The 15,359-nt window shown below is 37.9% G+C and overlaps 1 protein-coding gene across 2 annotated transcripts in view; it reads left to right on the top strand.

The window, feature by feature from the left end:
• Positions 1-15,359, top strand: part of LOC107684949 (collagen alpha-6(IV) chain-like) — a 125,749-nt gene that overhangs the window by 76,311 nt on the left and 34,079 nt on the right. Inside the window, exons 5-23 of one of the 2 annotated variants that reach the window (XM_016481341.1) lie at positions 413-547; positions 749-793; positions 878-994; positions 1,415-1,474; positions 2,449-2,526; positions 2,622-2,657; positions 2,976-3,017; positions 8,042-8,134; positions 11,157-11,210; positions 11,299-11,361; positions 11,464-11,508; positions 11,590-11,643; positions 11,731-11,791; positions 11,973-12,083; positions 12,896-13,045; positions 13,968-14,057; positions 14,161-14,318; positions 14,612-14,791; positions 14,960-15,143. In XM_016481341.1, coding sequence (XP_016336827.1) covers positions 413-547; positions 749-793; positions 878-994; positions 1,415-1,474; positions 2,449-2,526; positions 2,622-2,657; positions 2,976-3,017; positions 8,042-8,134; positions 11,157-11,210; positions 11,299-11,361; positions 11,464-11,508; positions 11,590-11,643; positions 11,731-11,791; positions 11,973-12,083; positions 12,896-13,045; positions 13,968-14,057; positions 14,161-14,318; positions 14,612-14,791; positions 14,960-15,143 — 1,756 coding nt within the window. Of the gene's footprint in view, positions 1-412; positions 548-748; positions 794-877; positions 995-1,414; positions 1,475-2,448; positions 2,527-2,621; positions 2,658-2,975; positions 3,018-7,410; positions 7,498-8,041; positions 8,135-11,156; positions 11,211-11,298; positions 11,362-11,463; positions 11,509-11,589; positions 11,644-11,730; positions 11,792-11,972; positions 12,084-12,895; positions 13,046-13,967; positions 14,058-14,160; positions 14,319-14,611; positions 14,792-14,959; positions 15,144-15,359 lie in introns of both variants that reach the window. The other variant, XM_016481342.1, reaches the window with a different exon arrangement.

The following is a 15,359-nucleotide window of genomic DNA, read 5'->3' as shown; positions in this document are numbered from 1 at the left end:
TTGGCTATTGCTACAAATATACCCCAGCGACTTAAGACTGGTTTTGTGCTCCAGGGTCACATATAAACATAACATACTTTTCTTAAATGTATGTTTTTATATATACATAATAAATATACACAGTACACACATTATGTCAACAAAAACGTTTATTTTGGATTAGATTAATTGCGATTAATCGTTTGAGCACTAATATACTGTATATGTATGTATGTGTGTATATATATATATATATATATATATTATATGTGTGTGTGTGTGTGTGTGTGTGTGTGTGTGTATACATTTATATTTATTCATCTAGCAGATGCTTTTACCCTAAGTGATTTTACAAATGAGAAATACAACAAACCGATTGATTTATGAAGGCTCTGTGCTTCTATATCCTACACTAATTTTTGTCTCCTTCTAGGGGCAACCAGGGGAACTTGGACAGGCAGGCAGCAGTGGTCCTGAGGGTTTCATTGGGGCTCCAGGGCCAGTTGGACCCAAAGGAGAAAAGGGCCACGTAGGACGCAATGGGCCCTCTGGACCAAATGGAGATAAGGTCAGATTTCATGGAGGGCAATTATTATACATACAGATATATGCGTTTCTATTTACCAATATTTTGAAATACTTTGTGAATGTAATGAACTGTTTACAAATGTATATGTGCCTTTATATTAGATCTAAATACAGGAATCAATGTATAGTGTACATGGTGGTACAAAATGCCTTTTTGTGTGTTTTATTTATTTTTTGACAGGGCCCAATGGGTGTTCCTGGGTTTTCTGGTAATGATGGTGTTCCAGTGAGTTCACAGTTCTTGTCTATTACCATAGTTTCACCCTTCTCTGAAAACAGTTAACTAAGCTGATTTTACTGCCCTGTTCAGGGACACCCTGGTCAGGAGGGGCCCAGGGGACCTCCAGGCTTGGACGGCTGTAATGGCACACGAGGTGACCCAGGCAACAGAGCCCGTGATGGATTTCCTGGTCTTCCTGGTGCTCCTGTAAGTTTGAGGGCTTTTTCTGCATTTCAAGAAGATTGTATCATATAATATTTACCAAATTGAATAATAGTAGACATTTCACTTACTAATGGAACAAATCATCTTATCAAAAGCCAATTTAATTCTTTTTGAGGATCACATATGTTTCTTTATTTAAAATATATTTAAATAATGTCATGCAGATATGTTCATTATAACGCAATATCAATAACCTATTATAAAAAAAAGCTCTATGCACCAGACACTAAGATATAAACTAAATTTTTATTTGTATGTTGCATGCTCAGTTGCTTATTAGTGCAATACTATTTGCCCTACAATTTTGTCCATGAGCATAGCTGTGAAAATGTAGTGATGTCTTTTATATCAAAAAAATATAGATCAGTTTTCATAATCAAACTTTTTTTCACTTGATTTTAGGGAGTCCCTGGTCCAAAAGGTCTAAAAGGAGAACCATTTTATATAGATCTTTCTGGACAAGTAAGTTTCTGCCATTCTTTATGAAACCCAAGCAAATCACACATGTGAACATTTTATATGTATACACTCATACACACATCCACATTCAGCATGTGTTAATACTGTAGCTCGTGTGGCATTTACTGCCAGCCCTGTTAATAATATGTGTTGAGAGGTAGTTGTAAATCTGTGTGTGGAGTGCAAACCTGTCTGGGAAAATCCCTCGGTCATTTTCAACACCTCATGCATCTTTTATATTATCTGTGGTTTTAAATCCTCCCAGGTGGGCCATGTGTAGAAGCCCATGTTCTTAATGTTGCCACACATAAATGTAAGGGGGTTAATAACTCTTCTGCTGTTTTAACACTAAAAGAAGGCAGAGATGAACATTGATGACTCACATTTTTTAGAGTTAAAAAGAGGTGTAGTTTTCTCTGTAAATGCATTCCTTGTTTACTCACTGTCATGTTTAATAAATAAAGACTAAAGCATCTGGACTTCAAAATAACAAAGAATGAATGAATGAACAAATAAATAAATAAAACACCATAAAATATGATAAATAAGTGACCATGTTTTTGATGTCTCCTGAATTGAGCTGGAAAAAAAATGCTCTGCTTTACATGGCTTCAGAGTTTGAATACAACTGTACCGAGTGCTTATTGTGTTCTTTTTTTTATCTTTAAACATTCAGTTCCCTTTCACTGTAATTATATGAAAAGGACAAGTACATTATTCAAAGCTTCTCCTTTTGTGTTCCACAAGAGAATGTCAAACAAACAATGTTTCCAACCAAAAAAGGGATGACAGAATATTCTGTTTTGGTAAACTATTATTTTAAATGGAATTCCAAAAAGTTTAAACATTATTTTAAAAAGCTTTGGAAAAAATCTACCTTGGTCTCACTTCACTTATTTCCTATTTGGGATTTTGACTTTTTTTGTGCAACCAAATGTTGTCTTTTTGTAACTAACATTTCTTTGTAAAATCCTTAGAATTTTTTCGTCGAAGGCCCGCCAGGTCCAGTGGGATCTTCAGGTCCAATGGGGCCTAGAGGTCCAGATGGATTTACTGTATGTATTATATCTGTACATCTATCTAGACTGTCTACAAAAACCATCTGTCTACAGTATAAAGACTGTAATTTCACTGTTCTCTCCCTCCGCAGGGTCTGTCGGGTCCACCTGGTCCTCCTGGACCTCCAGTAAGTTTAGCTGTCTATGGAACAGTTTTGAAAGCATAGTTTGTTAAATAATCCTGTCATGTTTAACACTTCATCCTCCTGTCAGACAGGGGGCAGTGTGCAAACATATATGTACATCTGAGCACTTGCTTTGGAATGAAAGTAAAGAGTGCAATCATTACGGGTACAAGAAGTCTTATAATTGTCTGCTTTAAACTGTAGGTCCTGAAGTGTCAATTATTAAGTATACATTTCCTTTCGTAAAAGTGATCTCTTACTCCAGAATGACTGAAATAACCATGCATAAAGGTTTGCTGAATGTCTCTGCTTATTCTACAGGGAAGTCCAGGTCAGGGATACAGAGGAGAACCAGGAGAAAAGGTATGGGTTTCATCAGCTTACAAACAACTAAGCAAGGCCTCCACACACAACTGCTTTTAGTTTTCACCATTAGTGTCATTAGGTTCAGATATAAAATAAATGAAATGAAAATTCTGTCGTTAATTACTCACCCTCATGTCGTTCCAAACCCGTAAGACCTTCGTTCATCTTCGGAACAAGATTGAAATTAAGATATTTTTTATGTATTTTGAGAGCTCTCTGACCCTCCCATAGACAGCAATGGAATTACCACGATCAAGGACCAGAAATGTAGCAAGGAGATCCTTAAAATAATCCATGTGACATCAGTGGTTCAACCGTAATTTTACGAAGCTATGAGACTACTTTTTGTTCGTAGAGAAAACAAAAATAATGACTTTATTCAACAATTCGTCTCCTCCGCGTCACCCTATAGTGCCATTTTGGAGAGTATCACATACGTAAACAACGTATGTTGTTCTGTGTCAGCAGCACCATACGCGGATACACTATTTACGTTGTTTACGCTTTGATCTGAACGTTAACAACGTATCCGCATACATACGCTGCACACGTTGTTTACGTATGTGATACTCCAACAAATTGTTGTATAAAGTTGTTATTTTTGTTTTGTTTTTTGTGCACAAAAAGTATTCTCGTAGCTTCGTAAAATTACAGTTGAACCACTAATGTCACGTGGATTATTTTAACGATCTCTTTGCTTCGTTTCTGAGCCTTGATCGTGGTAGGATCCTTGCTGTCTATGGGAGGGTCAGAGAGCTCTCGGAATGCATCAAAAATATCTTAATTTGTGTTCCGAATATAAACACATGTCTTACAGATTTGAAACGACATGAGAATGAGTAATTAATAACAGAATTTTCATTTTTGGGTGAACTATCCCTTTAAGATGCATTTTAGATATAGATCTCTAGCTGAGTCCTGGCTGTTTGTTCTTGTTTGTTTGATTGTCTTAATGAGAGTATTTTTTTCTCTCTACTGAAGGTGTATTGCATGTGTTTGTTGGTGGTTGAAGCCATTGTAATTGGCCTAACACAGAAAACAAACACTTCTCTGAGTGTCTCTGACATTGAAGACCCCACGAAATTGCTTGATGACCAAAGTTTTCTGTCTTATGGTGACATATTTCCTATTGAAACAGAACGTCTTGGCAGGGCATATCATGGCTTGTCCCTTTGTATTTCAAACAGTAATTTCACTTTAATTATGTCACAGCCAATAACTCTTATTTTGTACTTGCTGGTTGGATGCAGGAGAGAGACATTCTCATTCCAAAGAGCATTTGATTGTGCAAACGTCTGTGTAGTGCCAGATTACCAATATCTTTGCTTTCTTTCCTGGAAGAGGAATACTGTAAATCCAAATGCTTATTTGTGCTAAATGTGACTAACAGACATGGACTAAAAGCCCCAAAACTCTCATTTTGATTTCATGGGGTCCTACAGTTTATATGTTCAAGTCAATCATGTTTTTTCATATATCTGTACAAAAAAAGACTCCATTCTCTTTAAAGAGACTGGCACACTCAGAGAATGTTTATAGTGTAACATTCAGTTCGAATAGTATTTTAGTCTGCTAGGGGTCTGATTAATAACAAGCTAGCTAAGGACTGGATATTAAAAGATTATACTGCTTTTGTCTTGCACAATAACACTACATCACTCTTTCTTTCTTATCATCTTACCCTATATCATCTCATTCTAGTTTTTCCTCTTGTCTTCCCTTTTCTCCAAAATAGCTCTGTACTCCCAGCATGCCTACTGTATCTTGTTCCATTTATGTTTTAACCCAACTGCAGTATGTTTCCACTCATCTCAACACACACTACACATAATAAAAGCCTTTTCCTGTAAAGGAATGTATCCCTATGGTATCTTACTAATAAGCATGGTAACACTACAAAATTTGGAATGGATTTTCCTCTGCTTTTGGATGGCAGTTCACAGATTTCATAGGTTTACAGAACAGTACCTGCAGTTTCTGTATAACTTGTAATGTCACTCATACTGAGCGTGAAGTCTCTGAGCTGCTATTCAGTTTGCTGTTTTTGAGTGGTTTGTGCTGGTGCTGGAATCACCTACTCCAATCTTCTGTGTGCCTTTGTTTCCTTTGGTTGGGATACTTAACCCACTGAACTCAAGAGAAAACAAGGACCAGCTAGTTCTATATTAAATTTATTGAACTTGCCAGTTAAATCTATGAAGTAAATTCAAAATAAAGCAATGGCAGCCATATAATACGCATGCATTTGTAGCAGTAAATATTACAAAAGGAGCCCTTAGTCCTATTGCTCTCACTTTTCCTTTCACCTTTCGTTCTCGATCACTTCTTTCCTGTTTATTCTCTGTAAAAATAACTTACTTTGTTTATCTTGTTTTCCAGTAAAAATTTAAATTAAAAAAAGTAAATAAAGCCCCTATCAAATCAAATTTAGAGTTTTGTGGCTTTTAGTCCTTGTGTGTTAGCTTTGGTACCATCTACTGTATACACTAGTGTACTCTAAAAATTGACAGTAAAGTTAAAGTTAATCAGATATACTTTATGTATTTACAGTCTTTCTCTTTTGGAGAAAAATGACCAAAGAATACTGACGACTCATTTTGCACTACAAAATTTTTTTCAAATTAAAATAATTTCTGGAATGAAATTTTAAAACTGACTGCTGACCAGCAAATAGCAAATTATGATTAATTGCTATGACATACCTGAAGCCTTTTTTTTTTTTTCAAACAATGCAATAATAATTAAAAAAAAAAACTGCAACATGGGAAAATACAGAAAACTATGTTCATCGAGCAAAGAAAAGGGGTGTTTCTATATCTACTAGAAAACTTGCAGCTAAATGAAGATTTTTCTTACAGAAAACAAAACGTGCTAATGGGTTGAGAGCAGGGTGCGAATTACACAGTGACCATCGGGGGGGGGGGATTTTTTTATGTTTTAAATAGGGCTGTCAAGTGATTATTTAAAAAAAAAATCTAATTAATTACTTAATGTACCAATTAATCAACTTAATCTCAAATTAATTAGATTAATTAATTAACATGCACATCATGTGCCGATTAAATAAAGTAGCTGAAATATAAGTAGCTTTAGATAGAAATATTTTAATTCAACATACAAAAATACAAATAAATTGTGAAATATTAAATTATAAAAAAAAAAATAAAAAAAAAGATAGCTCAGGACAGTTTTTAATATAACTCCGACTGGATTCTTCTGAAAGAAGAAAGTCATATACACCTAGGATGCCTCGGGGGTGAGTAAAACACAGCCTAATTTTCTTTTTGGGTGAACTAACCCTTTAAGTCAGTGAGTCATTCAATCATTCATTCAATCGATTCATTCAAACAGCTGATTCATTCAGAAACGAAGCAAGTGACTGCCTTTATGAATGGTTCACTGAATCATTGATTCACTCGATTCTTTTAAAAACATGGATTCATTAATGAAACACCACTGTGTGTTGATCTGAGACGCACAACAGTTCTCTTAGGGCTTTATTTTCATTAGTGAAATTACTGACAATGTGTCTAAAATGTAATTATTCACACCTTTACCTTATCTTAATTTTTAGTAAAACCTGTAGTTTAGTTATGTAAGCTATTTTTGTATTTCTACCAGCCAATGATGATTCTGAAATAAAACACGCAGTGTTTGTTATAGTAACACATGCAGCTTTCACGCGCATCTGACAGAGCTGCTGTATTGCTGTTAATGGTTATTTTAGCAAATGCTCCGTAAATTCAGTTCAACAGCATTAATTTGAAGAGGGTAAACTTTATCACTCAACTGAATCTACACATGCATTTTAGGTGTTCTTGCTCCATCCAGGCAATAAATGCACGTCTTTGAATGAGCGCTGTAGCGTATTCTTCAACCGCTCAGGTAATGTCAATACGACCCATTTCAGGGGCTGCCAAAATGATATTTTAAAATCAGCCAGGGCTATAGAAATGCATATGAATATTTACAAGTAAATCTCCATATTATGCGTATTAATATTTACAAGTAAATCTCCATATTACGCGTAGGCTAGCCGTCTTTCTATCTGATATATTGTTTTAAGAATTTTGGGATATTTTTACTGGAAAATAAGACAAAAATCCTGATCAAGAATCTGATTCCTGCAGTGTTTCTTCTGCCTGTTGTTCTCACACTCTTTCACTACCCTTTGCTTTCACATCTGTCCCTCTTCTTTTATCTTAAGATTTCCAGTTTTACTGTTTTTCTCTCTCTCACACGCTCTCTCTCTTCTTACACTTGCTCTTTCCCTTTTTCCATTATCTTTTTCTTAACCTGACCAAGACTCTCTCTCACGTTTTCTCTCTCTTTCTCTCTCTGATAAAATCCTGGGCTCTAATGTGTCAAATGTCTGTGTTGTGGATCTCAGGGGGATGTTGGTTCACCAGGACTCAGGGGCAGTCCGGCCGTTCAGTTTAACGCACCAGCAATAAGCACTATCAACAAAGGAGAGAAGGTAACACACAGGGGAGCGGTGATGCCAACCCAGGGAGGGGCACTGCCAGGGTGAGAGGGTATGGATGGTGGGGGAGAGAGGATCGTTAGAGGGCATTGAACCACAACATCGCTTCAGGGAAAATGGTCTTGAACGTTCTGACCATTTATCAATTGGGACTGACATTTGTAAATACCTTGATTATGGGAATATTTTCTGAAAACACATAATAGAGGCATTGACAGTAAATAAAGGGAGGGTGGTTAGTTGCATAATGATTGAATGGGGAGAGATACAGACACATCTACTGTGTAAAATATATGGTTAATTGCCAAAGCTCCTTTATTCTGCCTGTGTCCATTCATCTCCTCCACACCCTGATCTCCCCGCTGCTCTGGCAGCGGTCACAGTCCTCTTAACGTCCTTCTTCAAAACCCAAAAAATTTCTCATCACATGCCACCTCTTCAACATGCTCCGCCGCTGCCTTCTCCAAACAGCCTCCTCATCAACCGTCATCTTGTCCCATATAAAAAAAAAACTCTCTTCCTTGGTTACCATATCCAGGGAGATGTGGGCTCGCCCGGTGACCCAGGCTGCCCACTGGTCAGTGGAGTGGTGGAGCTTGTTGGCTTTCCGAAAGGAGACAAAGGAACTAAGGTTTGTGAGGAAAACGCAGCTGCGAGGATCTAGACCTAGGATGAAGTCAATCGACACCGTCCTCCTCAAAATCTTTTCTACAGTTTCTTTGTACCTCAGACCTGCTATCCAGGAGGGTGACGTCCACTTTGTGGTTGATGTATACATGCCATACTTCACCCTGTGGTGAATATTGAGGGTGGTGTCCGTAAAGTCTTCATATTTGGTGGTGATTTGAAATGCTTAAATTATGTGTGCATATATACAGCGGCCCTAAAGAGGACACTTCAGGCACACTTACAAATATATAAATATCACTCTCTAATGTGGATAATGTTAGATAATATTTTGTTCTAATGGAATTCATTTAAAGTGTGGTTCAAGTGTTAAATTAGCTTAATGAAACTGTATACTTCTATTTAAAGGATTAGTTCCTTATAAACATTTCCTGATAATTTACTCATCCCCATATCATCCAAGATCCATGTCTTTCTGTCTTCAGTCGCAAAGAAATTAAGTTTTTGAGGAAAACATTCCAGGATTTTTCTCCATATAAAAGAAAGTGGCAAAGTGAAAGTGAAAGTGGCTTCAATGGCGGCCAATGGCTTGAAGGTCCAAATTGCCGTTTCAATGCAGCTTCAAAGGGCTCTACATGATCCCAACCGAGCAATAAGGGTCTTATCTAGAGAAACGATCAGTCATTTTCTAAAGAAAAAAAATGTAAAAAATTATATAATTTTTAACCACAAATTCTCGTCTTGCACTAGCTCAACCTCACACATATTACATAGTCACGTTGGAAAGGTCACGCTTGGTTAATTCTTCGTCTGTGTACTTCAGTTCAAAAAGGTAGGTTAGGGCGAAAAACTCCATCTCATTATCTCCAATTTCAAAATCATACGACATCGTTGTTTTACCTTTATTTGTAAAGGGCTTTTGACTTTGCACGTTCGCTTTGTAAACACTGGGTCTGTGCTTCCAGCTACATCATAAGTGACCTTTCCAATGTGATTATGTAATGTGTGAGGTCGAGCTAGTGCAAGACGAGCATTTGTGATTAAAAAGTATAGAAATGTATATATTTTTTTTAGAAAATGACCGATCGTTTCGCTAGAAAATACCCTTATTCCTTGGCTGGGATCGCGTAGGGCCCTTTGAAGCTGCATTGAAACTGCAATTTGGACCTTCAAGCCATTGGCCGCCATTGAAGTCCACTATATGGAGAAAAATCCTGGAAAATTCCTCAAAAACTTAATTTCTTTTCATCTGAAGAAAGAAAGACATGAACATCTTGGATGACATGGGGATAGAGGTCTGCACGGGCTTTAAACTGAAGCCCGAACCCGACCCCTACCCGAGATCGTCTGACCCGGCCCGACCCTTGAGCGGCACAGTTAAATTTAGAGCCCCAGCCCGAAATCTTTTTTTTTTCCCACAACGAATAGCCAATTAAAAATGCTGTATTTTACGATTGCATGCAACGTCAGTAAACAAATACATGTAAAGAAACAGAATCATTAAGGCTCGGCCAGTTCACAAGGCAAAAGAAAAAGCACTTACCAGTTATGATAGTTTATGAACATCAGTGCAGCGGTCATATAAATTCTGCCGAGTTTTTGAATGGTTGTATAGGCTACGACAAGACGATAATTCCTCCATCGTGCAAATTATGGTCATTTTCGTCAGCTTTAAATCAGACACAGAGATACAGTGCGGTAAGATCACATTTATTTGAATTAATTAATTATATAACTTATTTGAATTGGCGAGAGAGAGAGAGGGATGAAAGTTGCGTGTGTGAACCTGCGTCTGCGCGCCTCTCTACAATCAATGAGGCTTAGTTACTTCAAAAACAGCGATTTTACCCCCCATTGCAGAGAAATATAATGTTGCGAGTCAGTAGCCTGTCGAAGCTATTTTACTGATAAAAGTTTCCGTGCTGTGTTGTCATTGTCGTGTGCACTAATGTGTGTGCGTGCGTCTATGAAAGCAGCGTAGCCTCCTGCATATAGTTTTAGTTTAGCTATAAACCCGAGCCCAACCCGAAGCTATTCATTAAACATTAACCCGAACCTGACCCGAAACCCAAAAGTATTTCGGGACCCATCGGGCTCGGGTCGGGTAGCAGACCTCTACATGGGGGGGTGAGTAAATTATTAGTTTTTTTTTTTGAAAATGATTTTTCATTGAAAATGATTTACACTATTATAAGATTTATTTTTTAACAAATACTTTTATTCAGCAAGGATGAATTAATTTGATCTAAAGTGACAACAGTGACTTTTATAATGTTACAAAAGATTTCTATTTCAAAACATTTCTGTTCTTTTGAACATTCTATTCATCAGACTATCCTGAAAAAATGTATCAGTTTCCACAAAGCAGTATATCAAACAGCACAACTGATTTCTACATTCATAACAATGCAACACGTTTCTTAAGCACCAAATCAAAATAGAAAACAGTTATTTGGTATGTCAAAGTACTGTTTTTATTGCATTTTTGATCAAATCAATGCAGTCTTGGTAAGCATAAGAGACTTCTTTCAAAAACAATAAAAAAAGTCTTACTGACCTTAAACTTTAGTAGCTGTAGTTTATATTATGTAGGTGTTCAAATTTACGATTCTTGTTTGTTTCATTTGGAGCCCAAATCACAACAAAGGACATTCAACTGAATTGAAATTTGTGTATTTCAAGCATAGATTAATGTGTACAACAACAAATTGCTGCATAATGTATTAAATATTGTGTAATATTTCTTGACCATAGAAATATCAGTATCATTGAAGCTTCTTTCACAGGCAGTCTTCTGTTGCAAAATTTTCTGCATTCACAGTACATATTGTTCTCATATTGGTTAAAATTTTTATTAAATCTTTCCATTAAATCTGGAAAGAAATGGTTTAAAAATAAACTCAGTTGATTTTCAGGTGTAAAAAAAAGCTATTTAATCCCCAGCCCAGGCAATTGTTTTTAAAAAGCACAAAGTGACATTATGAATTCTTAGTCTTCTTTCTTCTTTCTCTTTCTCTCTTCTTTAGGGTGATAAAGGCTATGACGGTGCTCCAGGTTTTCCAGGGAGACCAGGACCACCAGTGAGTAATCAAAGAGAGCTTGTTCTCCCAATTCATGTTTGATATGTTGCTGTTTGAAACTGACACACATATTGTTGTGCATATATAGGGCCTATTTGGGTACAGAGGTGAGACTGGAGAAAAGGGAATCCTGGGCTTGCCAGGCTCAAGGGTAGGTAATGTTACTGCTACATTTTGTGATTCACCGCAGGGTGATATTTTGTTTGTTTCAAATTAACCTGAACTTCCTTTTATGTATTGTTCAACATGGCAGGGTCCACCTGGTCTGAACGGTCCTCCTGGGATTCCTGGGATTAAGGTAGATATGAAACGCTTGACTCTAAACTGTTTTCCTCTTATATCTTCATTAGATACCAACCATCTTCTCTCTCCTCTGTAGGGCTTTCCTGGGACTCCTGGTTTTCCAGGACAACAAGGTTTTACCGGCCCAAAGGTAAGAACAGGGAACAAGAAAAACACAAATATATATTTCATAAACAGAAAAATGTTACACAGTATCATATTGTAAATATATTTTTAGGGTGAAAGAGGAAACCCAGGTCCACCTGGACCGATTGTGGATCCAGTGGGTGGAATTAAAGGTATCAGGAATCACCTGTATTGTAGTCATAGAGGTTGCATTTATCTTAATAAACCATTATTCCCTTTCATACAATTTTGTGATCTTACATATGGTAATTGCTTTTTCTAATCTCTCATGTACATACTCATATGTATGCTGATGTACAGTCTTCAATGATTATTCAATTTACTTGTACCTAGGTCCTCCAGGTGATCCTGGCTTTCCTGGTTATCCGGGGATAACTGGAGATACAGGTTTTCCAGGGGTTCCTGGTCAGCCTGGTCCTCCGGGACAGCCTGCTTTTGTCACAGGTACTAGTGACATACTTTTGCATTTTAAGGCTTTGTGGCTCAGGTCATGCAGCTTGTTGAGGATTTTTTTTGTCCCACCATGGTTGTTGACAAAGTAACGAGGGCATGATCAAGACTGGAGAGCACATGGCACATAGAAACAAACATGACCAAACTAACCAAAGAGCACATGGAAAGGGAATTAGCAACCCAAGCCACATCCCCACAATGAAAGACACAACATGGAGCATCTGGGTGATGACACCAGAACTACACTGAACTAGACAGAATTGTCAGGGCCCAGACACAAAAGGAACAGGAGAGCTCACAACCAAGAGATAACCCCAAAGAAATAGGCACCAGGACAAAACACGTAACATGGGTGTCAGGATACTGTTGCCAACACCAAACATGACAGAGCAAAGCTACAGGATATACAACATCTAAAGACCAGGTTATCAGAAAACCTGTGTAAACAATAGGGATGTGAATCGAAATAAATGTAATAATCCTTTTAGTATTTTTAAGAAAGAAATATTTAGGAAAAAGAAATGCAGTTACATTGTCAAATAATGACAAACTCAATAAGTTTAAAAAATTTGCACAAGGTGTTTATACAGACTTTTTAATGGCTTTTGGTTCAGGAATTGGTTGGACTACACTGGTCACATATTTTTGATTAATTGAAACAACCACATAGCAGCATGTGAACAACCACTCAAAACTCCTTAGCAATGGCATTGAAATGCCTTGGCAACCATCCACAACATCCTAGTGTTTAGAATCTATTGTGTCAATATGATGATAGCCATGAGTTTTGGTTTTCTATTTAGGTCGTCCAGGCATCTCTGGGTTCCCCGGTAGCCGTGGACCCAAAGGACAGAGGGGAAACCCAGGTCGGAATTCTTATGGTCCTGAAGGTCTTCCTGGAAGTCAGGGTTTTCCTGGACCTCCAGGTCTCCCTGGACCACCGGGCAGTACATGTAAGCCTTTGCAGATGATGATGGCAATCTTAATTTCACGAAACTTAAGAATTTGACAAATTAGGGTGCTTTCACACCTGTAGATCGATTGCTTTGTTCCGAAACAGGGATTCAGATTATTACAATGTTGCTTTTTATTCTTGGTGCGGTTCGCTTTCACACGGCAAAGTTTCTAAACGGACCAAATTTGTTAATACAAGTCACGCTAAACCGTTGTCTCATTGGTCAAAGTTCCACGGTTTATTTTCCGGGATTCCACTTAGCTGTCACAGCTGTCATCCGTCAGGATGGAACGACAACAGCTTCACGGGCTGTAGGATTTTTAAATTTTTTTGTAGCTGTCCTTATATTAATTTATCATTTTGAGCAGGAGTCCAGGATTCATCGGGAAAACATTTTTAAAATGCACCTACTAGGAAGAAGAGCAATAAGACGGCATTATAAAATGAAAAAGTGCGCTTTTTTATTTTGAATGGCAAAGATGTGCTCACCCACAGACATTCACAGGTTCATTTTGAAGTATTAGCAAAACAACAAAGCTAATGCTTTTCATGGAACTTACGTAATTACCCATTATACATTGTGATATAGCCTGGTCCGTTGGTCCGTTAGATCGGATTGCTTTCTCACTACAACCGAACTGCTCCAGAGTTCATTTTCAATCGAGCCGAGACCACCTCGTTCAGGCGATCTTGGAACCGATTTTTTGGTGTGGATCCGGGCGCGATTGCCGGGTTCACATATGCCCAAATTAACCGAGCTAAGGGGGGAAACGCGCCAGGTTCCGAAACAACGGGCCAGGTGTGAAAGCACCCTTAGATCACACCAAGAAAGTAATTTTTGTGGGTCAAATCAAATAGAAGTAGATCCTTGGGGTAGCAGTTGCAGGTTACCACTTTTCTTATTTTACATTTCTATCTAGCAAACTTGTTTTCCGCTGGACAACCTGGTTTTCCAGGTCAGCCTGGTCCAAGAGGACCTCCTGGAGACAGAGGCTTTAAAGGGTTTAAAGGTGAGGCACTTCGTTGTAGAACTGAAATGAGAAGTATTAGGTAGCATTTAGACAATTATGTTGAATGACTTACTTGGCCTTCTTCCCTGCTTGACTCTTGCAGGAGAAAATGGTGACTGCAACTGTTTGGGTGGAGGAACGATTGGTGCACAGGGACCTCAAGGGCCTCCAGGGCCCATGGGTTTTGTAGGACTCAATGGAGTGAAGGGAGAAATTGGTGACCTAGGCTTCCCAGGATCCCGTGGTCCACAGGGCCTTGATGTAGGATATTAATTATTATAATATTAGCTTGGATCAATTGGGCTAATGCCTTGATGTTTTTCGGGGGGTGCTGAATGATGTTACATGGAGAGGTAGCAACTTGGTGGTGAGAGTGGAGCAATATAAATCATAAAAGTTCACTGCCAAGGTTACAGGTTTTGTTGTTTGTTTAGGGGTCAGGTGCAATGCGTTTAATACCATATAATCTTATTAATCATTGAGAAACATTGGAATCGTCAGGTAACTTCCAAAATTGTTTAAAATTATAGGTCTTGCTTTGCTTTTTGTTTTAGGGTCGTGCAGGTGACAGAGGCTTTAAAGGGCGTAAAGGAGAGAAAGGTAATTCTTTCTTCCCAGAAGGCAGAGGACAAAAAGGTGATATGGGTCAACAGGGCCTTCCTGGACCACTTGGAGCAAGCGGCAACCCTGGAAAGGATGGATCTCCTGGCTTCCCTGGAGAACCAGGTCTACCTGTGAGTAGATTTTCCTTTTCCTAATTTTATTTTTTTGTTCTGTCATTTCATTTAATCAGCTCTGTAATTATTGCCAAAGAAGACATGTGGTCCTTATTGCTTGTAGTAATTCTGATTCTGACATTCAACTAGTGAGATCTCTAAATTTCTAAAGTTCTTTCTCTACAGGGGGAGCCTGGTTTTGGGGTGTCTGGAGATAAAGGGTTTCCTGGTATTCCAGGGTTCAAAAGTCGTCCCGGTGACAGGGGTGAACCTGGAATTGGCTATCCTGGTGTAGCTGGGTTCAAAGGGTCACAAGGTGATCCTGGATTCAATGGTCTTCTTGGAACACCTGGACCTAAAGGATCTCCAGGTAAGTAGAAGAAACAATTCAGTAACACTTTAACAATAAATACATAGTCTAAAATATTTCATTATATAAAAAACCCAAATGATGCAGATTACATGATATTGCTACATGTTATTATTACCGATTAATAAGCTGGCATATGGCAAGCCGTTTTAGCTTAAAGGGGTCATATGATGTTGCTAAAAAGAACATTATTTTGTGTATTTGATGTAATGAAAT

The sequence above is a fragment of the Sinocyclocheilus anshuiensis genome, unplaced genomic scaffold (assembly GCF_001515605.1).
Source record: "Sinocyclocheilus anshuiensis isolate Anshui unplaced genomic scaffold, SAMN03320099.WGS_v1.1 scaffold49, whole genome shotgun sequence".
NCBI lineage: Eukaryota > Metazoa > Chordata > Actinopteri > Cypriniformes > Cyprinidae > Sinocyclocheilus > Sinocyclocheilus anshuiensis.
Note: the sequence above shows the minus strand (reverse complement) of the source record. Positions and strands in the feature narration are given on the sequence as shown.